At 37.6% G+C, this 27,772-nt stretch overlaps 3 protein-coding genes across 12 annotated transcripts; all 3 read right to left on the reverse strand.

Annotated features, from left to right (window-relative positions):
- Positions 1–29: 29 nt before the first annotated feature.
- On the reverse strand, positions 30–972 carry LOC104094261 (uncharacterized). Its single transcript, XM_009600138.4, has one exon. It carries the CDS (start codon positions 758–760, stop codon positions 191–193), a length of 570 nt encoding a protein of 189 aa, XP_009598433.1. The 5' UTR covers positions 761–972; the 3' UTR covers positions 30–190.
- Positions 973–1,620: 648 nt separating this feature from the next.
- Positions 1,621–7,050, reverse strand: LOC104094265 (protein-ribulosamine 3-kinase, chloroplastic). 10 transcript variants are annotated; one of them, XR_001968904.2, is made up of 11 exons: positions 6,160–7,050; positions 5,577–5,702; positions 5,208–5,361; positions 4,967–5,057; positions 4,752–4,826; positions 4,552–4,673; positions 4,136–4,254; positions 3,368–3,508; positions 2,158–2,234; positions 1,975–2,054; positions 1,715–1,879 (listed from the first exon to the last, which is right to left on the reverse strand). XR_001968904.2 is itself a non-coding variant. In XM_009600142.3 (10 exons), exons 1-10 carry the CDS (start codon positions 6,266–6,268, stop codon positions 1,733–1,735), a joined length of 1,128 nt encoding a protein of 375 aa, XP_009598437.1. In that variant the 5' UTR covers positions 6,269–7,050; the 3' UTR covers positions 1,621–1,732. The 10 variants fall into 10 exon arrangements, 8 of the variants coding, with proteins under 8 accessions (XP_009598437.1, XP_009598436.1, XP_070038947.1 ...); XR_011410660.1 differs by having other exon boundaries at positions 1,788–1,879; positions 1,975–2,057; XM_009600142.3 differs by lacking the exon at positions 1,975–2,054 and having other exon boundaries at positions 1,621–1,879; positions 4,552–4,640.
- Positions 7,051–9,232: 2,182 nt separating this feature from the next.
- Positions 9,233–11,919, reverse strand: LOC104094266 (RING-H2 finger protein ATL67-like). The gene is made up of 3 exons (XM_009600147.4): positions 11,288–11,919; positions 10,483–10,580; positions 9,233–10,064 (listed from the first exon to the last, which is right to left on the reverse strand). The coding sequence occupies exons 1-3, from the start codon at positions 11,444–11,446 to the stop codon at positions 9,713–9,715; spliced, it is 609 nt and encodes a 202-aa protein (XP_009598442.1). The 5' UTR covers positions 11,447–11,919; the 3' UTR covers positions 9,233–9,712.
- Positions 11,920–27,772: the final 15,853 nt, after the last annotated feature.

The following is a 27,772-nucleotide window of genomic DNA, read 5'->3' on the forward strand; positions in this document are numbered from 1 at the left end:
TCTAACACTTCTTTGTATCAATCTTGCAATGAAATCAAGAAGCAAAAATCAATTCATAATCCAACTGGCGGAAAATGGTACAGATTATTTCAATCGAAATCATGAATAATACATTCAGAATAAACAATAATTTATCCACTCTAAGAAGTAACTATAGTCTCAAAATATTCAAATTCTCTACACAGTTTATTCAAGAATGAAACTGATAAATAAGGTCCAGGGACCTCAACCTAGTCCCATGAGGATCAAATTCCAGAGCCGGGGGGCCGCCGTCATTGTCGTAGCTCCGCCGCTGCTGCTCAGCTGCAACCGCCGCAGCTGAAACCGGCGAGAGGGGTCTTTTGGGTCTCTTATTCTGAATGAAACAACCCCTCATCCTCTCCTCAACTCTATCAACAGAATTCTGCTCTGTTTCATTTACATCATCAACCTCCTCATCCCCCACTTGCATAGGTTCATCAGTATCATTCTCATCGCCACCGCCTACGGCGGAGGAGACAGAGTTTTCAGGCACCGGAGGTGGTGGTGGTATAGGGAGGAGATGGGGTTGTCGAGGGGGTGGGTGGTGGTGGTGGTGATAGGATAGGAAGAGGGAAAGGTGGTGGTGAGCAGAGTGAAGGGAAGAGTAGATTTGGAGGAGTTGGGAAGAATCAGAGGTGGTGGTAAGTTGTTTAGCCATTAGGGTTGCTTGGTCCAGTGCTTGTATTAGCTCTGCAATGGAAGCTCCTGTCTCTGACGCCATCTCCATCTCCATCTCCATTCTCAATCCTAAGTCTTGTGTTTTAGATTCACTGTTAACACAAATGCTGTTGGGTGTCTCTTTATTTCTGCGGTTTAGGGGGTATGAATTCCTGTTCCTTCTCTACTTGTGTTCAGTTGATGGATACATCTAATGTATATGGCTCCTTTTTAATTTCTCTCCTTCTTTCTCCTGTCTTTAATATTTGACAATTTAGACAAAAAAGAATTTGCTTTAAAAAATTATAGTCGGTAAATTAATTACTCATTAAGACAAGGGTGATTTTAGTCATTTATGATTAATGCTTTCAAATAATCTTACTAATAATAGGTGTATCAAAATTTTAAACTGACAGATAAACAGAAAAGTAACTAATTTTATAACAGTGTCAAAATGTTTATCCTCGAGAGTAATTTGACCTATCCAATAGGCTAACCCTCCACCTTTTCAAGTTATAAACTCCTGTTCAGTGTAGATGTTTGTGTAGTTAGTTTTTACATTACATTGCATAAACTATACATTCGTAGATAAAACATAAACTTCATAGGACGTAAGGGCTAAACCTTTTTGTTTTCAAGTTTTTGAGAATAGTCACCCTTTGACGGAAGAGAATCAGGATACATCAAGAAATAGGAAAAAACAGAAAAAGAAAGAATTGATGTCTTGTTTACCCTATTAATATTATACAAACCAGATAACTATATCTTGGGTGAAATAGAGTTCGCCTTCAACAACTTCCAGTTTATGACTCTCTTTCTCAGTTTTTAAAATATATACTCACTCGAAGTAGATGAAAAATGTTAGCTCCTGCCTAAAGGAACTTATACTCTCTTTACGAACTGACATTTCTAGGAGCTTCAAACTGATTATACAACAACCTATTTTGGAATACCTCATTTATAAGAAGGAAGGGGTATATTCAAAATGGTCGTAGCTAGAGAAAGACAAAGCTTTACATGTACAAGAAAATGAAGAGAATGAAAAAACTAGTATCTACACATTGAGCATCCGTAGATAGTCATCAATAATGGACAGTGAAGAAGAGCGGTAACCAGAACCAAACAAGTTATAGTGATTTAGGTAATGATACAGCATGTACAAATCTCTCCTTTGTTCAAAACCGGGTTGTTCAGGCATCATCTGAACAAAAGATACAGAGAAACAAATGAGAGTAAATACCAAGAACATGAAGCAAATGTCACACAAACACCACCATTAAGTTGCAAGTTGACAACCTGGTTCAAATGCCAATACGGTGGATCACACAATCCAAAGTAATGCTAAAACTAACTCGTTATTTGAGATCACCGATTATCTACTGAAAAACAGCAAATAAACAAAACATGTCTTTTTCTCCTCTTCAGTATGTCCTCGTGGATATTAAATGCTGATGAAATGCGTATCATTAATTACAGCACCTGAAAATAAGCCTTGTAAAAATCTCCTCCAAATCCGGCGCACCATGACATTCCAAATTCTGCTTCACTATGTCCATCTAAAGAAGACAGAATTCATAATGTTAGTGCATCTGGAGCCATTAATTCATTCGCCTAAAACCAAACACCTGACTGCCAGGATACAAATATTGCACTGAGATCTTTCTAACTTATGTATATTTCCTTATCCATCTATATTGCAATGTGTGGATGACATTGGTGCAAAGAATAATGAGGCAGAAAGGGGTTTAAGTCCTATTACTAGGCATTAACACGCATCACATAAACCAGGCTGTATATCTAGAAGCAAATCGAACTCACTACCCATCTAGAGAAGAGGCTAACGGAGAATAAAGCAACCAATTTACATGAAGTTTGCTACAATCCAAGAGGCAATAATCATTTTTTAAGTGTCAACCTTTCAGTATACACTAAACCTAACTGAATGTTTACAAGTATAGGGGTGAAGTAACCAATCTGAAGTAAGATGATAACATATGGAAATTTTTCATCTTTATGAACTCACCTCACAAAATTCTTGTTCATATTAAGTTTTCAAAAAAGTTAAACTGGACTTTGGTCGGCATTTTCAGACAAATTTAAGCAATTTGAGGAATTTAAAAAAATAAACAGTATTTTTCGTGTAGCTTATCATCTTCGCCATTTCACCATAGAAGTTTCTGAAATCCTCTTTAAATAGCCTTGACCAATGCCCAGTTTGAACTTTGAAAGTCAATTTGGACAATTGGGATGGTTGGAGAATCTCATATTGGCTTCCTCTGAGAAATTTATTTATATAAAAAAAAGCAAATACTTTACCTTCATAGTAGCATCCTACATTTCAATGTTTGCTTGTCTAATTGTCATTACATTCATTGCAGAAATATTGCAAAATTTATCAGGATCCAGGACATTTACATTAGCTGTCTGATCTTCCATCTCTTACTGTATCAATCTTTATTACTATTACCTGTTAGGTTGGAGGCTCTAGGCTCTGATAAATAAGGTTGTGAAAGTATAATGAGCTATAAGGAGTTCACATCACAATATAAACTGCACCAACCACTCTTGCCTCAGATATTACATAATATAATGTTCTAGAAGAGATATGTTTCATATGCGAAGCAGTGAATGATAAAAGCAAAAACGACCATTTGATTGATAATATTGAAACTGTGAACCCAGGACTTACAATAACATGCAGGGTCAAGAATCACAGGTTCACCATTCTTGTCATATGTGATATTCCCACTCCACAGGTCTCCGTGCAACAAGCATGGCTCTATCACAACATTCTTGAATAAAGGTCCCAGGTTCTTTGCTAGCCTTTGTCCTAAGAATAGATTTATTAAAACAAAATAGATAAAACACGTCAGATATTGAATGACCATATGAACCTCCTTGTGCTCTTTACAAGTATTTACTTAATTACAGATTAAATCGCGGTTGTAAGACTGCCAAGCCTCAAAGTCCAGAGAAGGAAGATTATCACCAAAATGTTGGACTTTGATACATTCAATAATATTCAAGTACTTTGAAGTTTGATATTTGTCCATCATTCCATGTTCCCCGATGTTGTCTCATCGCCGAATGAAACAACTTAAACTTTAAACTTGTCTATCAGGACTTCTTAGAATGAGTACGTGAAGAGAGATGTGATTATAAATCTTTCAAAGCCAGATTAAAAGATAAGCAGGAGCATCAGTTTATGTGTTGGAAAAGAAGGCAGCAAGCTAATTTGGCCATTAGAATGAATCTAAGGAGCAAGAATCCATTCTGTCACTACTGTAAGTGATCCAAATTGCAGTTCTCCATAAAATAAATGAAGCCTGAAGTAGTTTTAAATTCAGAATGAAGTAAGGAGGAGGTACACATTCCATTGCATATTACCGGGATCAAAAAAGACAAATTCCATAAATGAAGTCAATATTTTCTTTCCCAATAAAATGAAGATTTAGACCTCTCTCATAAATGGTTGAATCCCCATACTGTTCTCGAGCCAACTTCAGCTGGTATCCCAATCTGTGCTCCGCGTAAAATTCGATCCAATCTGAGGTCCAAGTGTTTATCTGCGGAGTACTACACAAATGCACAAACATTCAGCCATTTATATCTTCGATCAGATTACACTTTAATATATGAAGAAACATGAATGACGAGAAAACTCCAACTTCAAATACTAGATATGAAATTAAATATTTCTCCTTTCACTTTTTTTTTTTTGGTTACCTATAGTAAATGCTACTCACAATCCTTCTATTTATACAGAGAGCAGTGGAATGGCTAAACTTTAAATAAGTGTGTGTGCGCAATGCATCATCTAGTGTTTTTTGTGAAATGCATCCTCATAACTGTGGAAGAGTTTTGATATGATACCTGCCAATAGTATTCTCAACATGAAAGCCAAAACCCTTCTCAGACTTTGCTGCTTTATGCATTTCAGCAAGCTTCCTTCCTAATGCTGACTGAAAAGCCGTAAATGGTAAAGTATCTGAATGCTGTTATCAAATTAACCAAAAAAAAAGCATGAAGAACAAAGTAATTATGGGGAAAAGAATATGAAAAGTCACTCTCACCTGATTGCCTCTAGATGCACCAAACTCAATAAATTCCATTATGATGTATGAGCCGCCTGTCGGCAGAGATCCAACCTACACAATGCATGCAACAATCTCATCTAGGTTACACTTGTGAACTTTCTTTACTCTTTTTTATTTCTTTTCTGGAGGGAGAGGAGGGGATACTCTACAGAGTTCAGGACAAAAGAAAAAAAAACAATTGAAATGCTTACTTTATATGGTTTTGGTACACGGATTGACCCTGTTTCGTACATAGAATTTAAACCCAATGCCTCTCCCTCAAACATTGATGGTCCAATACTCCTGATTAGATTTTTAACAATAATGTATAAGCAACCATCTATCATATTTAACAATACCGTATAAGCCATCTATCACATTTAACAACACCATATTAAGCAACCATCTACCTAATCTGTTCAATGTTTGACAAGGAAAAAAATAATCAAATACCTGTTCGTTTTAACAAAAAAGGAACCGGCATCAGTATCATAACGTGTTGCACGATTTATGCACCCACCACCAATGGGACAGATTCCTCTGATCTGTGTTGCCTTTCCTTCTGAAAGGATCCATTCCCGAATAGGATCATCACTCATTGCAGCCACTGTCGAATTTCAGGGAGTGAATACACTTGAAATGGAAATGAATGTTTGTTAATTCATGCATATATCATCAAGTTGGATCTAAACCCTAAAAATTAAATGCATCTTCCATGATCAACAGATGCACAGGATGATGAGGCCTTTTAACGCTAAAATTGCAATCACAAGAAAACTCCTTTCACATTTCAAAATGAGTTCGGAGAGTTCTAAGGTAGACCTGAAGCGCACACTGGCATGGAACTAGATTCTAGCTTCTCACGGATGCACTGACTCACCAATATAGTATCCATGGTTGACCTAGTACACACAAGCTCTATTCTGCTCATTCCATCAATGAATATTGCTAGACAATGAAACAAAGTACAGAGAAGAAAAATGATCATTGAATACATCATATTTTTTTGACAACAGAGATTTTATGTATTTGTAATAAGCTTGACAAGTCATCACACCTTACAGATTAAGTTCACCATGAACCATAAATAACGCCTCTAAGCTAACCCCCAAACCCCTGAGTTTCAAATTAACATCAGAAAAAGAATTAAGTGGGAAATTCCATGATTAAAGTTTGCCAATTAGAGAGCTCCAAAATTCATTTGAAACCATCAGGTATAGGGAAAATCTCCACATTACGGTGCAAATATCTATAAGAAAATTAGAAGTACTAGGAAAACAAAGAGATAAGCACAGAAAGTTGAAATCTTTATGCAAAATGTCAACATTACACAGAGAAAATAAGCTAAACGAGCAATTCGTAAGAGCATTAAACTAAAAATGGTTCATTTTGTAAAGAGGCATACCAATTAGAGGCTTATTCTTGTTAATGGAGGGGTGCATGAGACGAGGGCAAGATAAAGAATTAGGGATGCAGGAGGAAAAGGAAATAGCCCCCAAGTGTGCCACCACCATTTTTGCTGTCTCTTCTTGGCTGCAGATATTTGCCCAGTTTCAATTGGCTCTTGTTTCTTCTTCATTTTTGACCTTTCTGCTGTTGTATGGCCTTTTTCAAATATAGCCCTTCTTTTTCCATTCTGATTGGATTGGAGAGCACTAAAATGATAGTTCAATTCTCGGGAGAAAAAAAAAAAAAAGGCAATCTGGTGCACTGAGCTCCGGTAATATACGGCCGGATCACAAGCATCTATTGTGTATAACCTTACATGCATTTATACAAGAGTTTGTTCCACAGCTCCAACCGTAATATTCTGATCACATGGTATCAACTTTATCACCTAGACACCTACGCGAAGGCTCTCCTTCAATTCTCGAAAAAATAATTGTAATACAAAGATTAATAATTATTTTTTCTTATATATAATCAATATGCGAATATCTGGCTCATTTCATTAAAAATTTAGATATACATATAACATAAAATGACAAGAGTGAGTTCCTCTAGTGGTGTGCCCTCTCCACTTCCAACCAAGGGGTTGTGAGTTCGAGTCACCCAAGAGCAAGGTGGGGAGTTCTTGGGAGGGAGCCGAGGGTTTATTGTAAACAACATATGTGCCCTAGGGTATGGGTAAGGTATGCGTACACACTATCCTCCCCATACCCCACTAGTTATTGTTGTTGTTGTTGTTGTTGTTGTTGTTGTTTGTATATAACATAAAATATAAAAATTTACGATGTTACTCATGTTTTCTAAAGGAAATAAAAAAGAAAGAAATTTGATCAAGGTAATTTTGGTTTTCTGTATTTTATCCTCGTGAGTCGTGAAGAATCTTTTGTATAAGTTCTCCATACTGAATCCGGTATAGAATAATACTAAAATTGGGATATACCAGCGTTACTTAAACCAAAAATGCAATGTCAACAAAATGTAATATAAATAATACGAAATATTATATTGGGGTTATGTTCCTACTTGTAGTAATGCAGACGATTATGGTTTAAATTAACTGAAATTAAATATGTATGCATTCTGTTATGTTCCTACCAAATTCCTTATAAGAGTTTTTTATACACTTGATCCTTTTTTAACTATTATTTAAAAAATAGTATCATTTATTATTTATTTTATAAAGAGTACTTTTTTTTCATTATTAGTATATTACAAAAACTAAGCCCAATATTCATCTTCTTCATTCCATTTTTTAAAATCTGATACATATGTGAATGTCACATAAATTCAAGATGTATTGATTTATACGTCTTTTATACTTTGTATATCAAGTATCACTTTAATTCAAAATATACTTTTATGTATATAATTTTTGTATATTTATTTGTGAAGTACCATCTTATTTTAAAATATATTTTTAATGTATATTTCAAATATATTTTATATGTCAAGTGCCATTTTAATTCAGGATGTATTTTTTATATATATGTTTTTTGTATATTTATATGCCATCTTAATTAAATTTAAGATATTTTTTTATGTATATTTCACATGTATAAGTAGCATCTTAATTGAAGATGTATTTTTTATGTATATTTTTTTTGTATATTTTATATGTGTTAATTCAATATATATATATATTTTTATATACGTTTTGTATATATTAACGTATATTATTATCGAAGTAAGATTTTTATGTTAAGAAAGGAAGAAAGAAGGAAGAGAAAAACTTAAGAAAGATAATTAAAAAGAAAACGAATGGAATAAATTTAGAAAATATATTGGTTTCGATAGAAAATAAAATTAAGAAGATGAAGAAAAAGAAGGAAAGCTAATAGATAAAGAAAAAAAAGGCATGATTTTTGTACAAAGAATTATTGATTTTTCATTCAAATTGCTTATGTTTAGAGATAAATAATTAATATTCGTATTTTAATAAAACTGTATGCTACAAATATAAATATTTTCCTGCCACAACTGTAATATTGGATTTCATGCTACGAATTTGTTATTTTTCTTTTAAATTGTGACAGTTATGTAAAGTTCTCTTATTATAATTTATTTATTTATTGGGGGAGGGGGGAGGGTGTTAAAAGCTAGTAGCATTTTATTAGTTTTGAATAAAAATGAAAAAAGGAACAAGAATTGATTATAATTTACAAAAGCTTTCATACGTAGGCAATCATAAATTTGTTTTTGAAAGAAATTTAAAGACGAGCCGTGGTACCAGCAACAACGGCAACGAAAATTTCTATGTATATATTGGTGGCATTTGCTCTTTAATACTCCAAAAGAGAATTATTCGTATTTTTATTTGTTTAATCTTTTATTCATCGAAACTTTTAAAAGAAAAAAATTGCAAGTTTTGATGAAAAAAATGTAACAATACTTGTTCTTCTCTCCTTCTGAGTTTCAAAGAGTATGTGGTGACCTTATGTTTGCCATCTAATAGTCCAAGAAGCTAAATATAGTAGTATTATTCTTGATGTGTAAAATGTTTGTAAAAAAAAAGTTAACTGGAAACTCTTCTCATTCATAATCTTCTTTTACAAATTAGTCAAAACTTCATATTTTTACATAAAATACGTTTGACTAGGCTCTCGTCATTTGTAGGGTCCTGATCATAAACAGTAGCCCCTTCAACTGGAAAAATAATTAAGAGATCCAGAGAATATCAACTACATTATTAAAACACAGTAGCATCTTGCAAAAATCAGTCTTTCTAGGCATATGATCTTTTGTTACGGAACCCTTCTCCCTTTAATGGGTCTTGTGCAGCGCGAATCCGGATTAGTCGGGACTCCTTTAATGGGTCTTGTGCAGCGCGAATCCGGATTAGTCGAGACTCCAAAACGGGTACCAGCAACCGGATGGGAAACGAAAAAAAACGGAAGTATCTTACAAAATTCAGGCTTTCTAGGCATATGATATTCTAGATCAGTGGTTCAGAAAAGCTAGAAAGCCCTACACATTAAAGTGTCATCAGATTCTGGATAGTGTATATCAGAAACCAGATTAACAGAGAGAAGTGAAAAATTAAAATATATCTTGACTGTCAATTACTAAAAGAGGTATATGAAGGCTCATATTCCTACAGAGCACATGGTCCTCAAATGAGCCAATTCTAGAGCATTTTCATAAAACTTTAGTTCATGTCTACTATGCTACAGTCAAGGATGAAAACCGAGACCCTAAACGCCTTCTTTACAGCAATATTACCAGAGGATTTGACATTGTACAACATGATATAAGATGCACTTTTTTTTGACAAGATAACCAGTGTACCACAAACTTGGCCCAAAATCTCCAAATTGTCAAAAAAGTACAACTACAACTCCTAACTGGTTATATGCAACATTAATCTACAGAAGAAGCTGTGTCCTCCCTCCTCCTCTTCAGATTCTCCTTGCTAAGAATCAGTCCCATTTTTCGGTCTCCAATAAGATGGGTCTGATACAAGAAAACATCTGAACGCAAATTTCTTATGGTACCTCTATGTTTGCCTTTTGTCATGACCTTGCTTCTGCTTCCCCAGAGACTGCAGATTCAGGGTTTATTGACATAGAAACAGCTTCGTTGCTGTTACTTACAGTACCCTGTGACTGTTCAGCAATAGGTAGCAGCCATTGCCTAGAATGCTCAACTGAAATCTCAAAACTATCAGAGTTTTGATCCCTGCCAAGCATTGGAGGACGCCTTTGTTTGTTTTCAATAGATTCAGGTACAGAAAGACGGCAAACTGGACAGGTAGACTGTTTCCTTAGCCATATATCAATGCATAAAAGATGAAAACTATGGCCACATTTGGGCATAATTCTCAGAACTTCGTTCTCCTGGTACTCCGATAAGCATATACTGCACCTGTAATTCAAATAGCATAACTTCATCAATGGACAAACCTATCAAACTTAGGTATACCAATCAGAAAATACTTCATTTTAGTTATAACCTAGAAAAAGACTAGGTTGGATCAAGACAAGAGGAAGTAGCAGCCTGACCAGTGACCAGTACAATTATATTTGTTTATAACCAAAATGAAGAATCAGGCCTATGGTTTCACTCAATCCGCTGTTTGAAAGTTCAACATAGACGAAGGGAAACCCCATAAACACGATAGGATGCACTCTTTTATCCTTATACCTGTTCTCTACTAGCTTAGAGATATAGTACATCGGAACATCCATCGCATTTATCTCTCCAAATGCATAAGATGAGAGTCAATAGCCAAAATGTCGTATGTAGCACACAGCTCAAACAAATTGTATGAGATTGCACTTACTGTGTATCTTCTGAGGAGGTGAAAGCCTCGCGGTGAAATTTCATGGAGGGAATTGCAGCAACCACAACTGAGTCAAGCCCGTTAATTCGATGCTCTGGCTGCCAGAATAGGTTTACGTTAGTGAATCTGCCGGGAATTTATAGGAATAACAATTTAAATCACAATTCATACAGTTCACTGTTTAGAAGAGATACCATCTGTTTCAGTGAACAATGTGTGAAAAGAACAAATGCCAGTAGCCAAAATGTCCACAATCAGCGAAAGACCATTATCAAACCGACTTTTAATGACAATTAAGCAAAAGCAGCAACTTAATTCAGATTCCAGAATGTAGCTAAAGACAATAGCAAATTTTGAAAGCAAAACAATGCAATCATGACAAGCACTCACACAAACTCTTCACATTGACCTATTCAATCTTGATTTTCTATCTTTCCTGCAGCTTCATCGATAGGGTAGTGATGCTATACTCTCAATCTCCGCTTTTCTTTTCATTAATGATCATAAAAATCTTTTCTTAAACAAATCTCTGCAATACCAGCAAATCAAGATGGAACAAATATAAACCTTTGAATCCTAAATCATTCTACACAAAACCAAAACACTCAAGTCAACAAACGGACTATAATTAAAAAGTTGTCTTAACACAAAACAAATGCTTTCCTGCCTATAAAATACAAATTAGGAAGCACACAGCTAAAAGCAAGGAGGGATCACTGATTAAACAAATCAGAAAATCTTCTTCAATGGATCAACAAACATTGATTAGGGACAAAGAAAAAAGTATTCTTTAAGCAAGCCTTACCATTTCAAGATCAATCCCTGATTCAATCTCAAACATTTGCCTTGATTGCCTCCTGCTTATCCTCCCACAAATCAGTCTAGTACACACAAACACAATAAAAGTTGCACTCATCCCAAAACCAATTATTGTGGTTATCAAATTCATTCCAGACCCAAACATCCCAACCCCACTTTGCTACTCCTTCTTCTTCGACCAATTGTCACAATACGATGAATTTTCAATTCAAGAATGAGAGGAGAAGCAAAATGAAGAACATCTGATCAAAGAAGAGCCAAAATGAGGAGCAAAAAAAAAAGATTATATTTTTCGAAGTCCAATTATTAGAATAGATCCACCTGAATAAAACAAAAGAAACAGCAATCGAGAGGGACTCAACAACTAAGGAAAGGAGTACAAATACCAACACCCACAATGAGATTCACCTAAATATCCAAGATATTTTTTTCAACTAAAAGAATTAACAAAAATGAAAAATTACAAAAAAATAAAAATTTAAGAACCCCATTTAAAATTGAAATCCTAATCTCTTTGGGTGGACTCAAAGTTAAAGACTTAAGACCAAGAAGAGGGCCATCATATATGGATAGTGTGGATGAGAAATGTAAGTAACTCTTTCTTTTCCTTTGGAATACTTCCTTGTACTTACATCTCAATGGGGTCCACTTCAGTTTGGAAACCCAGCCCCCCCTCCCAACCTACACCCTGGTTCTTGATAATATATCAAACGGCTGAAAACAGTTTGAGAACTTTTAGTGGCCTAAAAGGGTAGAAGCTTTTAGGGAAATGATGGATTGAAAGTTCTCAATTGTAAAAAAAGAAAGTGGATTCTGAAAGATTCCTTAGTGAAAGAATGACAAAGATTCTGAATTCTCTAGGTGATTTGCAATCTGCCTTTACTTTCGGCCTTTATTGCTTTTTTGCTTTACATAGCTGCTAAGTGTATTACTACTTTGGGATAAAAAATAATCCACTCTCTTTTATGTCACTCTTCTACCATTGACTTTATTTAGACCTTTCTAGTGGGAAATGTCTCCACTTTTATTACTCTCTTTGTGGTGTGATTGTGGGCCAGATTTCAGCAGTGAGTTTGAATCAGATTCACACCTAAATTGGGTTGGGCTCATAATATGAATATCCATCCATTATGGATTGGTTGTTGCCTACTTGTCTACCTAACAGCTTGTATGGATGGTTGTTACTCATTGTATTGTATTGTATTGTTATTCCAAAATAATATTTATTTTGATTGTTTCATTAAAATTAACTGTATTGTATTGTTAAATCCCTTATTTCGGAACAAGAAAAAGTCCAATTTTTTTGAAACAACTGATTTGGTGTGGTGTGATTGTTTCATATTTTTCTTTCCAATTATACCCTAACTTATTACTCCATAATTCTATTTTACCCTTTATCTTCTTTTTTTTTATTTTAACTCCAAATCTCCAACATATAACCTACTTTGTCTTCGTCACTTTTTTTTTCAGAACTTCTGTCGCTTCCAACTCCAACGTAAAAGGTATAGGTTTCGCCTTCTTTTTGTTTCGTTTTTCTCCTAATGTGATTTTAACTCCAATTATTTGTTCCTTTATTCTGTAAATTCTCGTTCCTTTCTTTATCATAGTTCTTAAATTATTTTTATGCGTAATTCTTGATAAATTTACTCCCTCTGTTCCAATTTACGTGAACCTATTTGACTGAGGTCTAAAGTATTTTTGTGGTTATAAAAGGGGTCTAGAGTATTTGTGTGGTTATAAAAGCTTCTCATTAAGGGTATAGTTAGAAGTTTAAGCTAAATTGTTTCCAAATTTAGAAAGGGGTGATGTTACACCCTATATTTTTTTGTACGTAAAACTGCGTCGTGAGCAAACTAATGTAGTGCCAAAAAATGAGATCATCTTTGAAAATATATAAAGCAAGTTAATCATGTTACCTCGGAAGATATAAATATTGAATATCATGAACAACAAGTACAAAGAGGGTTGGAAGGTTTAGAAGCTAAAGGAATTGAAGAAAATAATGTTTCGTCGAAAGCCGACAAATTGGGAATGTTATAGCATGTACTTTTGGGATGAGACCGGGGTGTTTTACATGATAAGGAGGTTATTTTACGAGTTATGTTATTCGTATGATAGTCATGTGTTATGTTTTGAAGTCAAGCGAGTGGTGGAACAAAAGTCGATAAAAGTCATCACAAGTTACGTTCATAAGTTTTACTGAAACTTTGGGTCAAATGTAACTGCGAATTTCTCCTAATATACTTAGAGTTATGGGGTGTTCCACCCATCAAATTAAAGATCTATGAGTCTACTCTCTAACGCATTAGACCGTTTGTCAATATGATATCGGAGTAGAGAGATATGTGCATTTTTGCAAGACTGCGCAGACTGTCACCTACTTACTTAAACGAGAATCCAAAATTGGGCCAGTTCGGATCGTCCAAAACTGGGCCAGTTCGGGTCGCTCAAAGAGGCCTTTTTAAAGGCCTATCCCCTTCATATTAGGATGATAATAGGGCAAAATAACCAGACTTAATCTCTGCAAAAATCTCCCAAAATTTTTTCACAAACCCCAATTGATTTTCTCTCCCTTTCAAGTTCTAATTGGAGGTAAAGTCTAGAGTTTGAAGAACCAAGATAGGAGCTGAGTTATCCCACAAATAAGGTAAGTTTACTGTTCTCTTTCATCCATTCTTTACAGTTGTATATGCATGGTAAGTTGTTCTATATTTGTAAGAACTCACGGGACGGTGATCGGAAGCCGTGAGTTTGAGTTATTCACTTTTAGCGGACTGTTTTATGGATTGTTTTGTGGACTGTTTGGTGTTGCTGTTGGGCTGCGTGATTTACTACTGTTTTGTGGAGTTTTGGAGGAGGAAGGGTATGGAGAAACACCACATAAATGCAGGACGTTAGGCTGGTCGTTCATCGTAACATTTTCGGGGTTGTTGGCACTACTACGGTGGTCGTTTTGTGTATGAAGAGATTGGGGTGTGTTGGGCTATTTTGTAGTATTGTGTGGTGTACATAAGGTTGGAAAATAATGTATATATGTTGTTATTGTTGTTTTTGGTGTTGTTGGTATTATCTTGAATTTGGAGGAAGTAAGGATTATAGGGGAGATGTTGTCCGTTTTAATACAAAAGAAGCATGTCGTTCGTTATGCGATAGTTATACGTTTCATAACTTAATGATAGTATTATTATCGTTGTTGTAGATTAAGGTGAGAAGAGGCGAGTCCAACTTGGTGATTGGAAAGAGTGTGATAAGGTATGTTAAGGCTAAACCTTCCTTCATTTTGGCATGATCTCGTAGCTACATGTGTTAGTAATGAGACATAAAGAGAAGTTCATATTCATAAATTTATTCACATTATTCTAGTCTCATAAGTTACAATATTATTCTTTATCGAGACTCTATATTCAATTTAGTATTGTCTTCTTCCAGTCAAGAGAGCAGCAAGCCTATATATACAGTATTACAGTATTTTCATTTCCATCGAGCTATAATCGATGGGCAGGCCCCTATTGGGAAACCTCTGATCAAATGAAAAGTTATATACCGAGTCTACTGTGGCCGAGCGCCTATGAGCGAGCCCAGCATGGCCGAGATACATAGCCTAGTATGGCCGAGCGACTATGAGCGAGCCTACTACGGCAGAGCAGTTATATATACCGAGCCTTATAAGACCGGACAATTATTTTACTTACTATATTGAAAGAGTTGAGTTAGTATCAACAAGTAAGTATATCTCTAGATCATCTTTGACTCCCAATTACTTTCAGTTCTTATATTATCAGTTCAGTTTCAACTTTTAGTTATGTTATTGTCTTATATACTCGTTACATTATTTTGTACTGACGTCCCTTTTCTGAGGACGCTGCATTTCATGCGTGCAGGTTCAGATAGACAGACGGGTAGACCTCATCAGTAGGTGTTTCCAGAGTTCAGCCTGATCGGTAAGCTCCACGTCCTTCGGAGTTATCGGGTCTAGGTTTTCGTGTACATCTTCTGTATGTATGTATATATGTAGGGGGTAGGCCGGGGCCCTATTCCGATCACAATATATCCATCAGTAGAGGCTTGTAGACATATCCTGTCAGTTAGTGTACTATGTTGGGCTTGTAGGCCTGGTATGTATATTTTGGTGGTTTGTCAGTTGTAGTAGTTATGACGGCCTTATCAGCCCAACTTTATATTGATGTTTAGCCAGCACTAGTTTCCATTCAGTTTTATATTTTGCTTCGCAAATTATCTTGAAAGGTGGCCCCATGGCCAAATTATGATATTATATGTTCAGAGTCCCTTAGTCGCAATTTAGTACACCAGGTTAGTTGAGGCACCGGGTGCCAGTCTCGCTCCCAGGTCGGGGCGTGACATAATTCTTTTTGGAATGAACCAAAAAGGAAATAGGTTCACATAAACTGGAACAAAGGGAGTAATATTTAAACAATTGAGGGTATTTTAGTAAACTTATCAGTTACAGTACAGTACGATACAGTCAAACTAAACAACAAAATATTATTTAACAACAATAAACAATACAATATATCCAAATATTGTATTCATAAAATGATACGATACGATACGATACAATACAATATAATATCTTATAAAACGATGGGTAACAACCATCCAAACAAGCTGTAAATGTTAGGCATAAATTACTTTAGTTGACTTCCACAATCATACATGATACATATGCATCTTATTACGCTGTACTTATTGGACAAAATAGATATGAATTTAAGTAGGCGTTTGGACATAAAAATTATAATTTTAAAAAAAATAGTATTTTGAGTTAGAGGCGGATCTAGCATTTAAATTTTATGTGATCAATTTATAAGTTTTTAGCAATAAACCTATTATAATCTTAAAGTTATGAGTTCACTCTACTATATATTATAATTTTAGTAAATTTTTACACATAAATTTATACTCCGCGTCGAAAGCTAGGTTCAATTGAACCTGTACCTATAACTGTACATCCGCCCTGGAGTTAAGTTGAAAAATAGTATTTGAAATTTGAAATTATGTTTGGACATGCATTTCATTTGAAAAAAATATTGTAGTTTTGTGAGTGGGAAAAAAATTGCTGATTTTTTTTAAAAAATGGCCAAAACTACTTTTTGATCTTTGAAAAACTCATTTTCGAATTTTATTCAAAAACTTGATGATTGTTTCTAAATTCCATCTCCACTATAAAACCGGACATGAAGAATTTCATCCAGCTCCTCGCGAATAATAGGATTCAAAAAAAAATTAACTTGAATTAAGCATGATATATTTTTCATTCAGCATTTCATTGTCTTTGATAGTTGTTTCACTTGTCAGCACTGTTTGGTACCATGGATATTTTATCCTTGAATTATATATCCTACTTTCTCTAAAGATTCTACAAAGTACAACGGCACAAAGAGATACTCATATACATATACAAGACAGTATTTCCGCTAAGGGGTTCAAAAAAGGAAAAAGTTAAAAAAAATTGTATTTAGTGGGAATTGAACTAATAACCTTACAAAAGTTTTGAACCGCCTTGACTATTAAGCTATGCTTTTGGGTTGTGCTAAGGGGATTCAAAACATAACATATATAGGTAAAAAACAGATTTTGCCTTATATATATAGTGTAATTTTTCGGCGAATGGGGGTTCGGGTGAACCCCTTCCGCACCCCTAAATCCGCCCCTGCTCATATAGGACTATACTATTTTTATCTTGGGGTCTATAAAAGACAATCAATGCCTGAATTAACATTGATGCTTAACAAAAAAATTGATCTTCTTCCCGGAGATTGTTGGGCTTTTGCTCTGGTGATCATTCATCATGCAAAGTTTTTAGCTTATATATATATATATATATGAATTCTAGAGTCTGATACCTTCATCACTAACAGATTTTCTTTTTGTGATCAAGAGAAAGAAAAACCCAATATATTAAACTTCCATAGTTACCTTTGAATGCTGCAGCTTGGGAGCTTTTCATTGGCCGAAAAAAGGGTGATAATATATTCTTGTTCCCACTGATCTGTTATAATCTGTCACGTTGTGGATATATAAACTTCTATATTTGTTAAGAATGAGGCTAGCACTGTATTAGATTCTTTTTAATCTTGGTTCTATTGTTTTTCTTGTCAGCAGCAGAGCAGGAACTCCCCAATTTTTATTTACTTTGATAGCGAAATTGTAATTTTCTGTTTAACTTTATTTTCCCACGGCTCAACTTTAATTTGTATCCATCCTATTTCTATATATTATAATGAAGCTAGTGGATAGAAAATTAAAGGGATTAAATAAACCTAAATAGTGCTTAATACTTTCACAAGCATTTCGTTGAGTTTGGTAGTTATTTCGTTTTTTTTTTAATCTATCTACCCAGGCTTTCACCTTTCTGCATGGGGTGATAGTTATTTTACTTGTCTGTACTGTTTGGTACTGTAGCAGTTTAACCTTAAACAATCAATTTTACCTTCTCTTCTCTAGAGAGTCCTTAAAAAAGCATAAGGAGATGGTCATAAAGTAGATACAACCGTTTGTTTAACTTTCTATTGAAAGATAATAACTGCCTGAATTAATATTGATGCATGCTGCCATATGTTAGAAATCTGTATTCGAAAATATATTCAAAAGTAGTAGCAATGAAAAAAAATCAGAAATGTAGAAGAACATAAAATGAATTCGAGCCCACTGAATTCACAGTGTTTCCTTAAGCAACTTAATACCCTCCTAATACCCGAAATTTAGGATTATTTTCTCCCAAGATAGAATGGATAACCTCATCGGTATAGCGGTACTTCAAACCCCAATGATCAATGAACTCAAAGAGCAGTAGTAAATCACACTTACTGTTTTCTTTTCTGTTAAAACAATGCAGAAAAAATAAGGAGAAATCAAAATTTTCGTAAGGAAAATCTGAGGGAGAGTTCATGTATTTATAGCCAAAAAACGTTGGATTATACTGAAGAGTTACAACTCTTCAGGTAAGGTTGCAACTCAAAATGGTTATTTTATAAAACGGCTATTTATGCAAACTGCCAAATTCAAATTATAACAGAAAAATTAAAACGGAGGAAAATTGAATTACCGTTATAGTAACGGTCTAATTTGGATTAATTAATATTGCATTAATATTAACAAATAAATTTTGTCCAAAAAATTAATCAATCAATCATTTGACCAAATCCGAAGTCAAAACCGAAGCTAAACCGAGCCGAGCGAGCGAGTTACGACGACGATGGCGCGGGGCTTGCCTTCTTCTCAACTCTTTAAGAGCTAGAAGAATAGCAATTGTATATATACCCATCAAAAGTCTTTTCCTCCTCAAATATGGGACAATTTCCCTTTGTCAAAGAGGAAAAATTAAATTTTTATTTTTCCCTCCATTTCCCATTCACTCTCTTTTAAGCTCTAAGAGGCTTAAACCCAATAATCCCCTACATGAATGGGGAATGGCTATATCACAGAAATATGCATGAAAAACTGTGTGATTCACAAGTAAGGATTAATCGCATCTGGATAAGTAGGTTTCCCTTTGAACTTTCCGTAGTGAACTAATGTCGGATATACTCGATCAATCAGTAGATTTGATATCTTTGAACCATCAAAATTTGGTGCATACCAAGACTACCATAAGTCACACAATCAACCCTTAACCGTCTTTGGTTCTCATTGTTGTGTTCGTTTCAGCCATGAACACCGCCTGATTTTATAAGTACGTAGAAAACTGGCCTTACAAAGTTCTCCTTAAAGCGGCTAATACTTCACACTTACATAGGTGATTCCTAAACGTGTCATCCCGTAAATACACTATTTAATATACCCCATATCAATTTAGAAACCATTAAAAAGCCTTTATCTTTTATCCTTGGTACTGAACATTGTCTCATCACGAGAATGAACCAAAATTTTTAGTTGACAATGTTGAACCGTCATTAATGACTTTGTTTGATCTCCTTGAACCTAGATCTTGGGATCTCTAGTCTTCTAGGTAGAGTTACCGCCACAATGACTTGTCCTCGTCCATAGTCCCATTCCCCTCGATGATTTCATAACTACCTCTCTAGTTAGGCCTTTCGTAAGTGGATCCGACACATTGTCGCTTGACTTTACGTAGTCAATTATGATGATCCCCCTAGAGAGTAGTTGCCTAACCCTTCCAATTGTCGCTTGACTATCGTAATGTATGCATATTGGTGTCAACAGTTTGGGCCAAAATGGAATATCTTCCAGGAAATTTCGAAGCCATTCGGCTTCTTCACCGGCTTTATCTAAGGCTATAAACTCATCCTCCATAGTAGAGTGGGCAATACAAGTTTGTTTGGATGACTTTCAAGATACCGCTCCTCCGCCAATAGTGAATACATATCCACTTGTGGACTTAGAATCAGTTGAACTGGTGATCCAATTTGTATCACAGTGTCCCTCAATCACCGCAGGATAATTACTATAGTGCAAAGCAAAGTCTTGGGTATGATTTAAATATCCCAAAACTCGTTTCATCCCCATCCAATGAGATTGACCTGGATTATTCGTGTATCGACTCAATTTACTTATAGCACAAGTTATATCTGGTCGAGTACAATTCGTGATATACATTAAACATCCTAGCACATGGCCATAATCCAATTGCGATATGCTTTGGCCTTTGTTCTTTGCAAGTGCAAGATTCACATTAATCGGAGTCTTTACAACTTTAAAATCTAAGTACTTGAATTTTTCAAATATTGTTTTTATGTAATGCGATTACGACAAAGCCAGACCTTGAGAAGTCTTATGGATCTTAATACCATAATTAATTCGGCAACACCCAAGTCTTTCATATCAAACTTTCTAGTTAGCATATGCTTGGTCGCATTTATATTAGCAATGTCATTACTCATTATCAGCATATCATCCACATATAAACAAATAATGACTATGTGATTTGCAACATTTTTAATGTACACACATTTATCACATTCATTTATCTTAAAGCCATTTGACAGCATTGTTTGGTCAAATTTCACATGCCATTGTTTGGGTACTTGTTTTAGTCCATAAAGTGACTTAACAAGTCTACATACCTTCTTTTCTTTACCTGGAACTACAAACCCTTCAGGTTATTCCATGTAAATTTCTTCCTCCAAATCTCCATTTAAGAAGGTCGTTTTAACGTTCATTTGATGAATTTCAAGACCATATACCGTAGCTAATGCTACTAACGTTCGTATGGACGTAATTCTTGTAACTGGAGAGTATGTATCAAAATAGTCAAGACCTTCTCGGTGTCTATACCCTTTGACCACACGTCTTGCCTTATATTTATCAATAGTACCATCATCTTTCATTTTCCTCTTAAAAGTCCATTTAGAACCCAATGGTTTATTGCCTGGAGGAAGATCAATCAATTTCTATGTATGGTTATTCAGCATGGATTCTATTTCACTATTGACTGCCTCTTTCCAAAATAATGGTTCCGAAGAAGATATAGCTTCTTTAAATGTTCGAGGCTCATTTTTCAATAAGAAAGTTACAAAATCTGGTCCAAATGAAGTAGACGTTCTTTGACGTTTACTACGTTAGATCCTCCTGATTATACGTACTTTCTTTTGTCTCTCCCCCCGAGGTCGTTTAGATCTTTCACCAATCAACTCACATTCCTTTTTATACGGATATATATTTTTAAAGAACTCCGCATTATCTGATTCTATAACCCTATTATTATGAATGCCGGTATTTTTTGATTTATGCACCAGAAAACGATATGTTTTACTATTGGTCGCATATCCTATGAAAATACAATCAACGGTTTTCGGTCCTATCTTTACCCTTTTGGGTTTAGGAACTTGCACTTTTGCCAAACACCTCCACACTTTAAAATAATTCAGGTCGGGCTTCCTTGCTTTCCATTTTTCATATGGAATGGATTGCATTATTCTATGGGGTACTCGATTTAATATCTGATTAGCCGTAAGAATAGCTTCCCCCCCCCCCCCCAAATTCTGTGGCAAACCAGAACTTATCAACAAAGCGTTCATCATTTTCTTTAATGATCGATTCTTTCTTTCTGTAATTCCATTGGATTGGGCGTGTAAGGGGCCATTGTTTGATGAATAATTCCATATTCTGAACATATCTATTAAAAAGGAGATCCGTATTCACCAACCCTATCACTTCTTATCATTTTGATTTTCTTGCTAAGTTGTGTTTCAACTTTATTTTTTTATTGTTTGAATGCATCTATTTCTTCATCTTTACTATTAAGTAAGTAAACATATAAATATTAAGTACTGACGTCAATAAAAGTTATGAAATACTTCTTTCCACAGCGAGATGGTATTGACTTCATGTCGCAAATATCTGTATGAATTAAGTCTAAAGGATTTAAATTCCTTTCAACTGACTTATAAGGATGTTTAACATACTTAGATTCCACACATATTTGACATTTTGATTTGTCGCATTCAAACTTAGGCAATACTTCCAAATTAATCATTTTCACAAGGTTTTATAATTGACATGTCCCAAACGTATATGCCATAAATCATTTAACTCAAATAAGTAATAAGACGCTGAAATTTTATTATTGTCAACAACCATTACATTCAGCTTAAAAAGGCCCTCAGTAAGGTAATATTTTCCTAAGTACATCTCGTTCTTACTTATTACAACTTTGTCTGAAACAAAAACACACTTAAACCCGTTCTTGACGAGAAGTGAAATAGAAACTAAGTTCTTCTGTATTTCAGGAACATGACAAACGTTGTTCAGAGTCACCACCTTGCCATAGGTCATATTTAGGAATATCTTTCCATAACCTTCAATTTTGATTGTTGCAGAATTTCCCATAAAAATGGTCTCATCGGGTCCAGCGGGAGCATATGAAGCAAATTGCACCGCCCCGCCATCGCACCTATTAATTTTCAGCAAAACCAGCGATAGCGAGCCTTGTCCGAGCTCAACTCTCGGACTGCCATCAGAAGGTCATGGCTGACATCATATCCCACAAAGTCTGCCTTTCCAGGTTTTCATGCAGGAATCCAGGCAACTTCCCATTAAGGAATCCAGGCAGGAATCCAGGCAGCTTTTCATCCAGGAATCCAGGCACCTTTCCAGGCTGGAATGCACCAAACTGTTTTAGACAGCCAACCAACCCTTTGTATATCCATTTTAGTTCTATAAATAGGCTTTGTTTTCATTCTTTGTAAGGCATCAGATATTGAATAAACACAACAGAAAATTGGCACTTGCCTCCCAAATTCGAGTCTCTTTATTTCAAAGCTTTCTTGCTTGTTTCGTGTGATTGCCATCGCTTTTAGCACGATTGTGCTAATTATTGTCTAAGGGCTGAAGCTAGGTAGCAGTCAGGCTTACTTTGCTGCCCTCGCCGAACCTTCAGAAAAACGGTTCCGCGACAAGTGGTATCAGAGCTTAGGTTCTCGCATGGCTAAGAACTCACACCGTAACGTTGAAGAAACCCACATTGAAGAGAACCCAGAACCACAAAGAGGCATGGGTCGAAAGCGCGACAAAAGTAGGGCCAGGGATGCATCTCCACCTGAAAGTGAGTTGCTGCCCTATACTGCACCCGAAACTTCTCAAGCTATATCTCTAGACGAGAGAGTTTGTATGATAGAGAAGGGTCTAGAGGCCACGCATCGTCGTATTTCCGCTGCAGAAATCAATATTTGTTCACTTGAGTCAGTTGCCCTTGATGGACTTCAAGAAGTCAGAGGGAACGTTCAGGAGCAAGATGACGGGCTAAACAACCTTGAACTCAAGCTCACTGAGGCTTTGTCTTCCTTACAGGCAGAAGTTGAAGCTTTAAGACAACGCCTAGAGGAGACAGAAGGAACCACTGGGCGAGGTCCCATCACTGTCCGAGAAACACGTATCGAGGCTCCCAAACCCAAAGAATTTCGAGGTGAAAGAAGCGCTCAAGACGTGGAAAACTTCTTGTGGCAGCTGGATGCTTATTTCGAGCATGTAAGCATTACCAGCGATGCTGCCAAAATCCGAACGGCAGCCATGTATTTATCTGAAACCGCCATACTTTGGTGGCGCCGAAAGAAGGCAGATATGGAGAAAGGGACGTGCTTCATTGATACCTGGAAGCAGTTCAAAGAGGAGCTAAAACGGCAGTTTTATCCTCAAAATGTTGTGCACGAAGCTCGCCGACAGTTGAGAGAGCTTAGGCAAACATCCTCCATCCGTGAGTACGTAAAGGAGTTTACAAAGCTCACCCTTCAGATCCCCAACTTAACAAGTGAGGATCTATTGTTCCATTTCTTGGATGGCTTGCAGAATTGGGCCAAACAAGAATTACAAAGGCGACAGATCGACGACGTCGATGAGGCTATTGTAGTAGCCGAGTCATTAGCAGATTTCCGGACCGGAGCGTCTAAGGGAAACAACAATCGGAGCCAAGCTGCTGCTGCTCCAAAGGCGGACACCAATCGAGGCAAAGGCAGATTCATTCCCAATCGGAGCAATGATAATCGAGGTAACCGCAATCACTCTTTTAATTATCGCAAGGACTATGATGATAAGAGGAAAGGAGCACCAAAGGCTGCTCAGCGAGATGTTTGTTATCTTTGCGGTAACCATTCTCATTCTGCTCGAGATTGTCCTACTCTAAACAAGTTAGGAGCAATCGTCGCAGCACACCAGCAGCAAGGACAAACTGCTGCGCCTATTGGTAGGCAACCGGAGGAGCGAAGAGCACCAGCTGATGGTGCAGGACTAGAGAAGAACAAGGCCGTAGGCTTGTTCAATCATATGGCCTTGATAAACCATATGACCATTGCCGCTATTGCTGCCCAACCGCCTCGTATGAGGCCACGTGAATCTTTATTCGTCGATGCCAAGTTGAATGGCAAAGACGTACGCATCATGGTGGATACAGGTGCGACTCATAACTTTGTGACGAAAGAACGAGCTAGGGAGCTTGGACTTGCTTTCATATCCAGCGACACGATAATGAAGACTGTCAATGCCCTTCCCACTACCGTTCATGGCTTTGCTCCTAACGTACAGATTGCTTTAGGAGACTGGCAGGGATTGACAGACTTCACTGTTGCTCCCATGGATGTCTTTGACATCATTCTAGGATTGGACTTTTGGTACGAGGTCAACGCACTTATTGCACCACGTATCAACCAGCTTCACATAAGCGATCCTGGAGGTTCATGTATTGTGCCCCTTGTTCGGGTACCACAAACCGGAGTGCATCTGTCAGCGATGCAACTTGTGAAAGGCTTCAAGAAAGGAGAACCAACATTTCTTGCAACCTTGACGGGAATCGTTGAGCATTCCCTTGAGGCAGTAGCATTGCCTCCCCGTATTGAGCAAGTCCTTGAAGATAATAAGGACGTGATGCCGGAGGAACTTCCCAAACATTTGCCACCACGGAGGGAAGTTGATCATCAGATCGAGCTGGTTCCAGGGGCAAAGCCACCTGTCATGTCGCCTTATCGCATGGCGCCCCCAGAACTGGAGGAATTGAGGAAGCAACTCAAGGAGTTGCTAGAGGCTGGCCACATACGACCATCCAAAGCACCTTACGGAGCTCCTGTCTTATTTCAGAAGAAGAAGGAGGGTACCATGCGGTTATGTATTGATTACAGGGCCCTTAACAAGGTCACGGTAAAGAATAAGTACCCTATCCCTCTTATTGCTGATTTATTTGATCGTTTGGGGCAGGCAAAGGTGTTCACCAAGATGGATCTGAGGAAAGGTTATTACCAAGTGCGGATTGCGGATGGAGACGAGCCCAAGACAACCTGTGTTACACGATATGGGGCTTTTGAATGGTTGGTAATGCCATTCGGTTTAACAAATGCTCCAGCAACCTTCTGCACTTTGATGAACAAACTATTCCATCCCTTCTTGGATCAGTTCGTTGTCATCTATCTAGATGATATCGTGGTTTACAGCAACGACATGGAGGACCATGCAGAACATCTCCGCAAGGTATTCCAGGTACTAAGGGAAAATGATCTGTGCGTCAAGCGGGAGAAATGCAGCTTTGCACAGCCCGTAGTACAATTCCTTGGGCATACAATCAGCCACGGGGAAATTCGGATGGATAGGGACAAGGTGGAAGCTATCCACGACTGGGAAGCTCCAACAAAGGTGCCGGAACTTCGGTCCTTTCTTGGCTTAGCCAACTATTATCGGAGATTCATCTTTGGTTACTCGGCTATTGCATCTCCCCTCACTGACTTGCTGAAGAAGGACAGAGAGTGGGAATGGAGCGACATATGCCAGAAGGCATTCGAGAAACTCAAGGCAGCAATCACCAAGGAACCCGTATTGGCCCTGCCTGATTTCTCGAAGGTATTTGAAGTCCAGACTGATGCGTCTGACTTTGCTATAGGAGGCGTGCTGATGCAAGATGGCCATCCTATAGCTTTTGAGAGTCGAAAGCTGAATGACGCTGAAAGGCGTTACACTGTCCAAGAGAAGGAAATGACTGCTGTAGTTCACTGCTTAAGGACTTGGCGTCATTATTTGCTGGGAGCAAATTTTGTTGTCAAGACTGACAACGTTGCAACAAGCTACTTCCAGACGCATAAGAAGCTATCTGCCAAGCAAGCTCGTTGGCAAGATTTCTTGGCAGAATTCGACTACACCCTGGAATACAAGCCAGGAAAAGCTAACGTAGTAGCCGATGCTTTAAGTCGCAAGACAATATTGGCAAACATGGTTAGCTCAGTAAGCAGTGGCATCATCCAGACCATCAAAGAAGGTATGCAACTTGATCCCGTAGCTAAACAACTTTTTGCTTTGGCCAGTCAGGGCAAAACTCAGCGCTTTTGGGAGGAAGATGGTCTCTTGTATACCTCTGGCAAGAGGATTTACGTGCCCAAATGGGAAAATCTCCGGCGTACTCTTCTGAAGGAAGGCCATGACTCTGCCTGGGCAGGTCATCCAGGGCAAAAATGCACAATGGCCCTGATCGAGTCTTCTTATTATTGGCCTCGGATGCGGGACGACATCGAGGTATATGTACGCACTTGTCTAGTTTGCCAGCAAGACAAGGTGGAATCCAAGCTTCCAGGGGGATTACTTGAGCCGCTGCCAGTTGCGGCGAAGCCATGGGACAGCATAACCATGGACTTCATCACGTGTTTGCCAAATTCGGAGGGATTCGGCACCATTATGGTGGTTGTCGACAGGTTCACCAAGTATGCAACATTCTCGGCCACCACTGCCGGTTGCAAAGCTAAGGAGGCAGCACGTATATTTTTGAGGGACATTGTGAAATATTGGGGTGTGCCTAAGCACATTGTAAGCGATCGAGACCCTCGTTTCACAGGCGCATTCTGGAGAGAATTGTTCAGCTTGTTGGGAACTCAATTGCACTTCTCAACAAGTTTCCATCCACAGACAGATGGGCAAACGGAAAGGATTAATGCCTTGCTTGAATGCTATCTGAGGCATTATGTCAGCGCCAATCAGAGAGACTGGGCTAAGCTACTGGACATAGCTCAATTCTCTTACAACTTGCAACGCAGCGAGGCGACTGGGAAGAGTCCCTTCGAGCTTGCAACTGGGCAACAGCCCAACACTCCTCAGTCATTGCCCGCCAACGTCGGATTGAAGAATCCGGGGGCTTTTCACATGGCCAAGTTTTGGGAGGAACAAGCCGATCTAGCCAGGTCATATCTTGACAAGGCTGCGCGTAAAATGAAGAAATTTGCAGATCGGAAATGTCGTCCAGTCAATTACCGGATTGGAGACAGGGTCATGGTGAAACTAAATCCACGGCAGTTCAAATCACTGCGAGGCGTACATCATAGTTTGATTCACCGATATGAGGGTCCGTTCGAAATTGTTGCCAAAGTAGGGATAATATCATATCGACTGGACATGCCGCGTCATCTGAAAATCTATCCCGTCTTCCATGCTAGCCAACTTAAACCATATTTCGAAGACATGGAAGACAAGGATCGGGCGCAGACCAGTCGAAGCCAGATCTTTGCTACTCCGCCAGCAACAGACAAGCAGTTGGAGGCCATCATAGACCATCAGTTGGTCCGTGGAAAAGGATGGGGCAATTCAAGCGCGCAGTTCCTTGTTCATTGGAAAGGAACTTCGTTAGAGGAGGCATCATGGGAGAAGTTTGAAGACTTGTGGCAGTTCAAGGAACAAGTCCACGATTATCTTCAGTTATGTGGCGCCGGGGTCGTCGCCATTTCAGGTGGGGGAGCGTGCACCGCCCCGCCATCGCACCTATTAATTTTCAGCAAAACCAGCGATAGCGAGCCTTGTCCGAGCTCAACTCTCGGACTGCCATCAGAAGGTCATGGCTGACATCATATCCCACAAAGTCTGCCTTTCCAGGTTTTCATGCAGGAATCCAGGCAACTTCCCATTAAGGAATCCAGGCAGGAATCCAGGTAGCTTTTCATCCAGGAATCCAGGCACCTTTCCAGGCTGGAATGCACCAAGCTGTTTTAGACAGCCAACCAACCCTTTGTATATCCATTTTAGTTCTATAAATAGG

Source organism: Nicotiana tomentosiformis, chromosome 1, assembly GCF_000390325.3.
Source record: "Nicotiana tomentosiformis chromosome 1, ASM39032v3, whole genome shotgun sequence".
Taxonomy (NCBI): domain Eukaryota; kingdom Viridiplantae; phylum Streptophyta; class Magnoliopsida; order Solanales; family Solanaceae; genus Nicotiana; species Nicotiana tomentosiformis.

Coding starts and splice junctions, on each gene's coding strand:
- LOC104094266 (XM_009600147.4), bottom strand. CDS start 11,446: ATGTTTGGGTCTGGAATGAATTTGATAACCACAATAATTGGTTTTGGG. Junction 10,581..11,287: donor CAGGGATTGATCTTGAAATG/GTAAGGCTTGCT, acceptor CTATTCTGGCAG/CCAGAGCATCGAATTAACGG. Junction 10,065..10,482: donor ACCTCCTCAGAAGATACACA/GTAAGTGCAATC, acceptor TTTGAATTACAG/GTGCAGTATATGCTTATCGG.
- LOC104094265 (XM_009600141.3), bottom strand. CDS start 6,268: ATGGTGGTGGCACACTTGGGGGCTATTTCCTTTTCCTCCTGCATCCCT. Junction 5,362..5,576: donor CATGCCAGTGTGCGCTTCAG/GTCTACCTTAGA, acceptor GAAATTCGACAG/TGGCTGCAATGAGTGATGAT. Junction 1,880..2,157: donor TTTACAAGGCTTATTTTCAG/GTGCTGTAATTA, acceptor TCTTTTGTTCAG/ATGATGCCTGAACAACCCGG.
- LOC104094261 (XM_009600138.4), bottom strand. CDS start 760: ATGGAGATGGAGATGGAGATGGCGTCAGAGACAGGAGCTTCCATTGCA.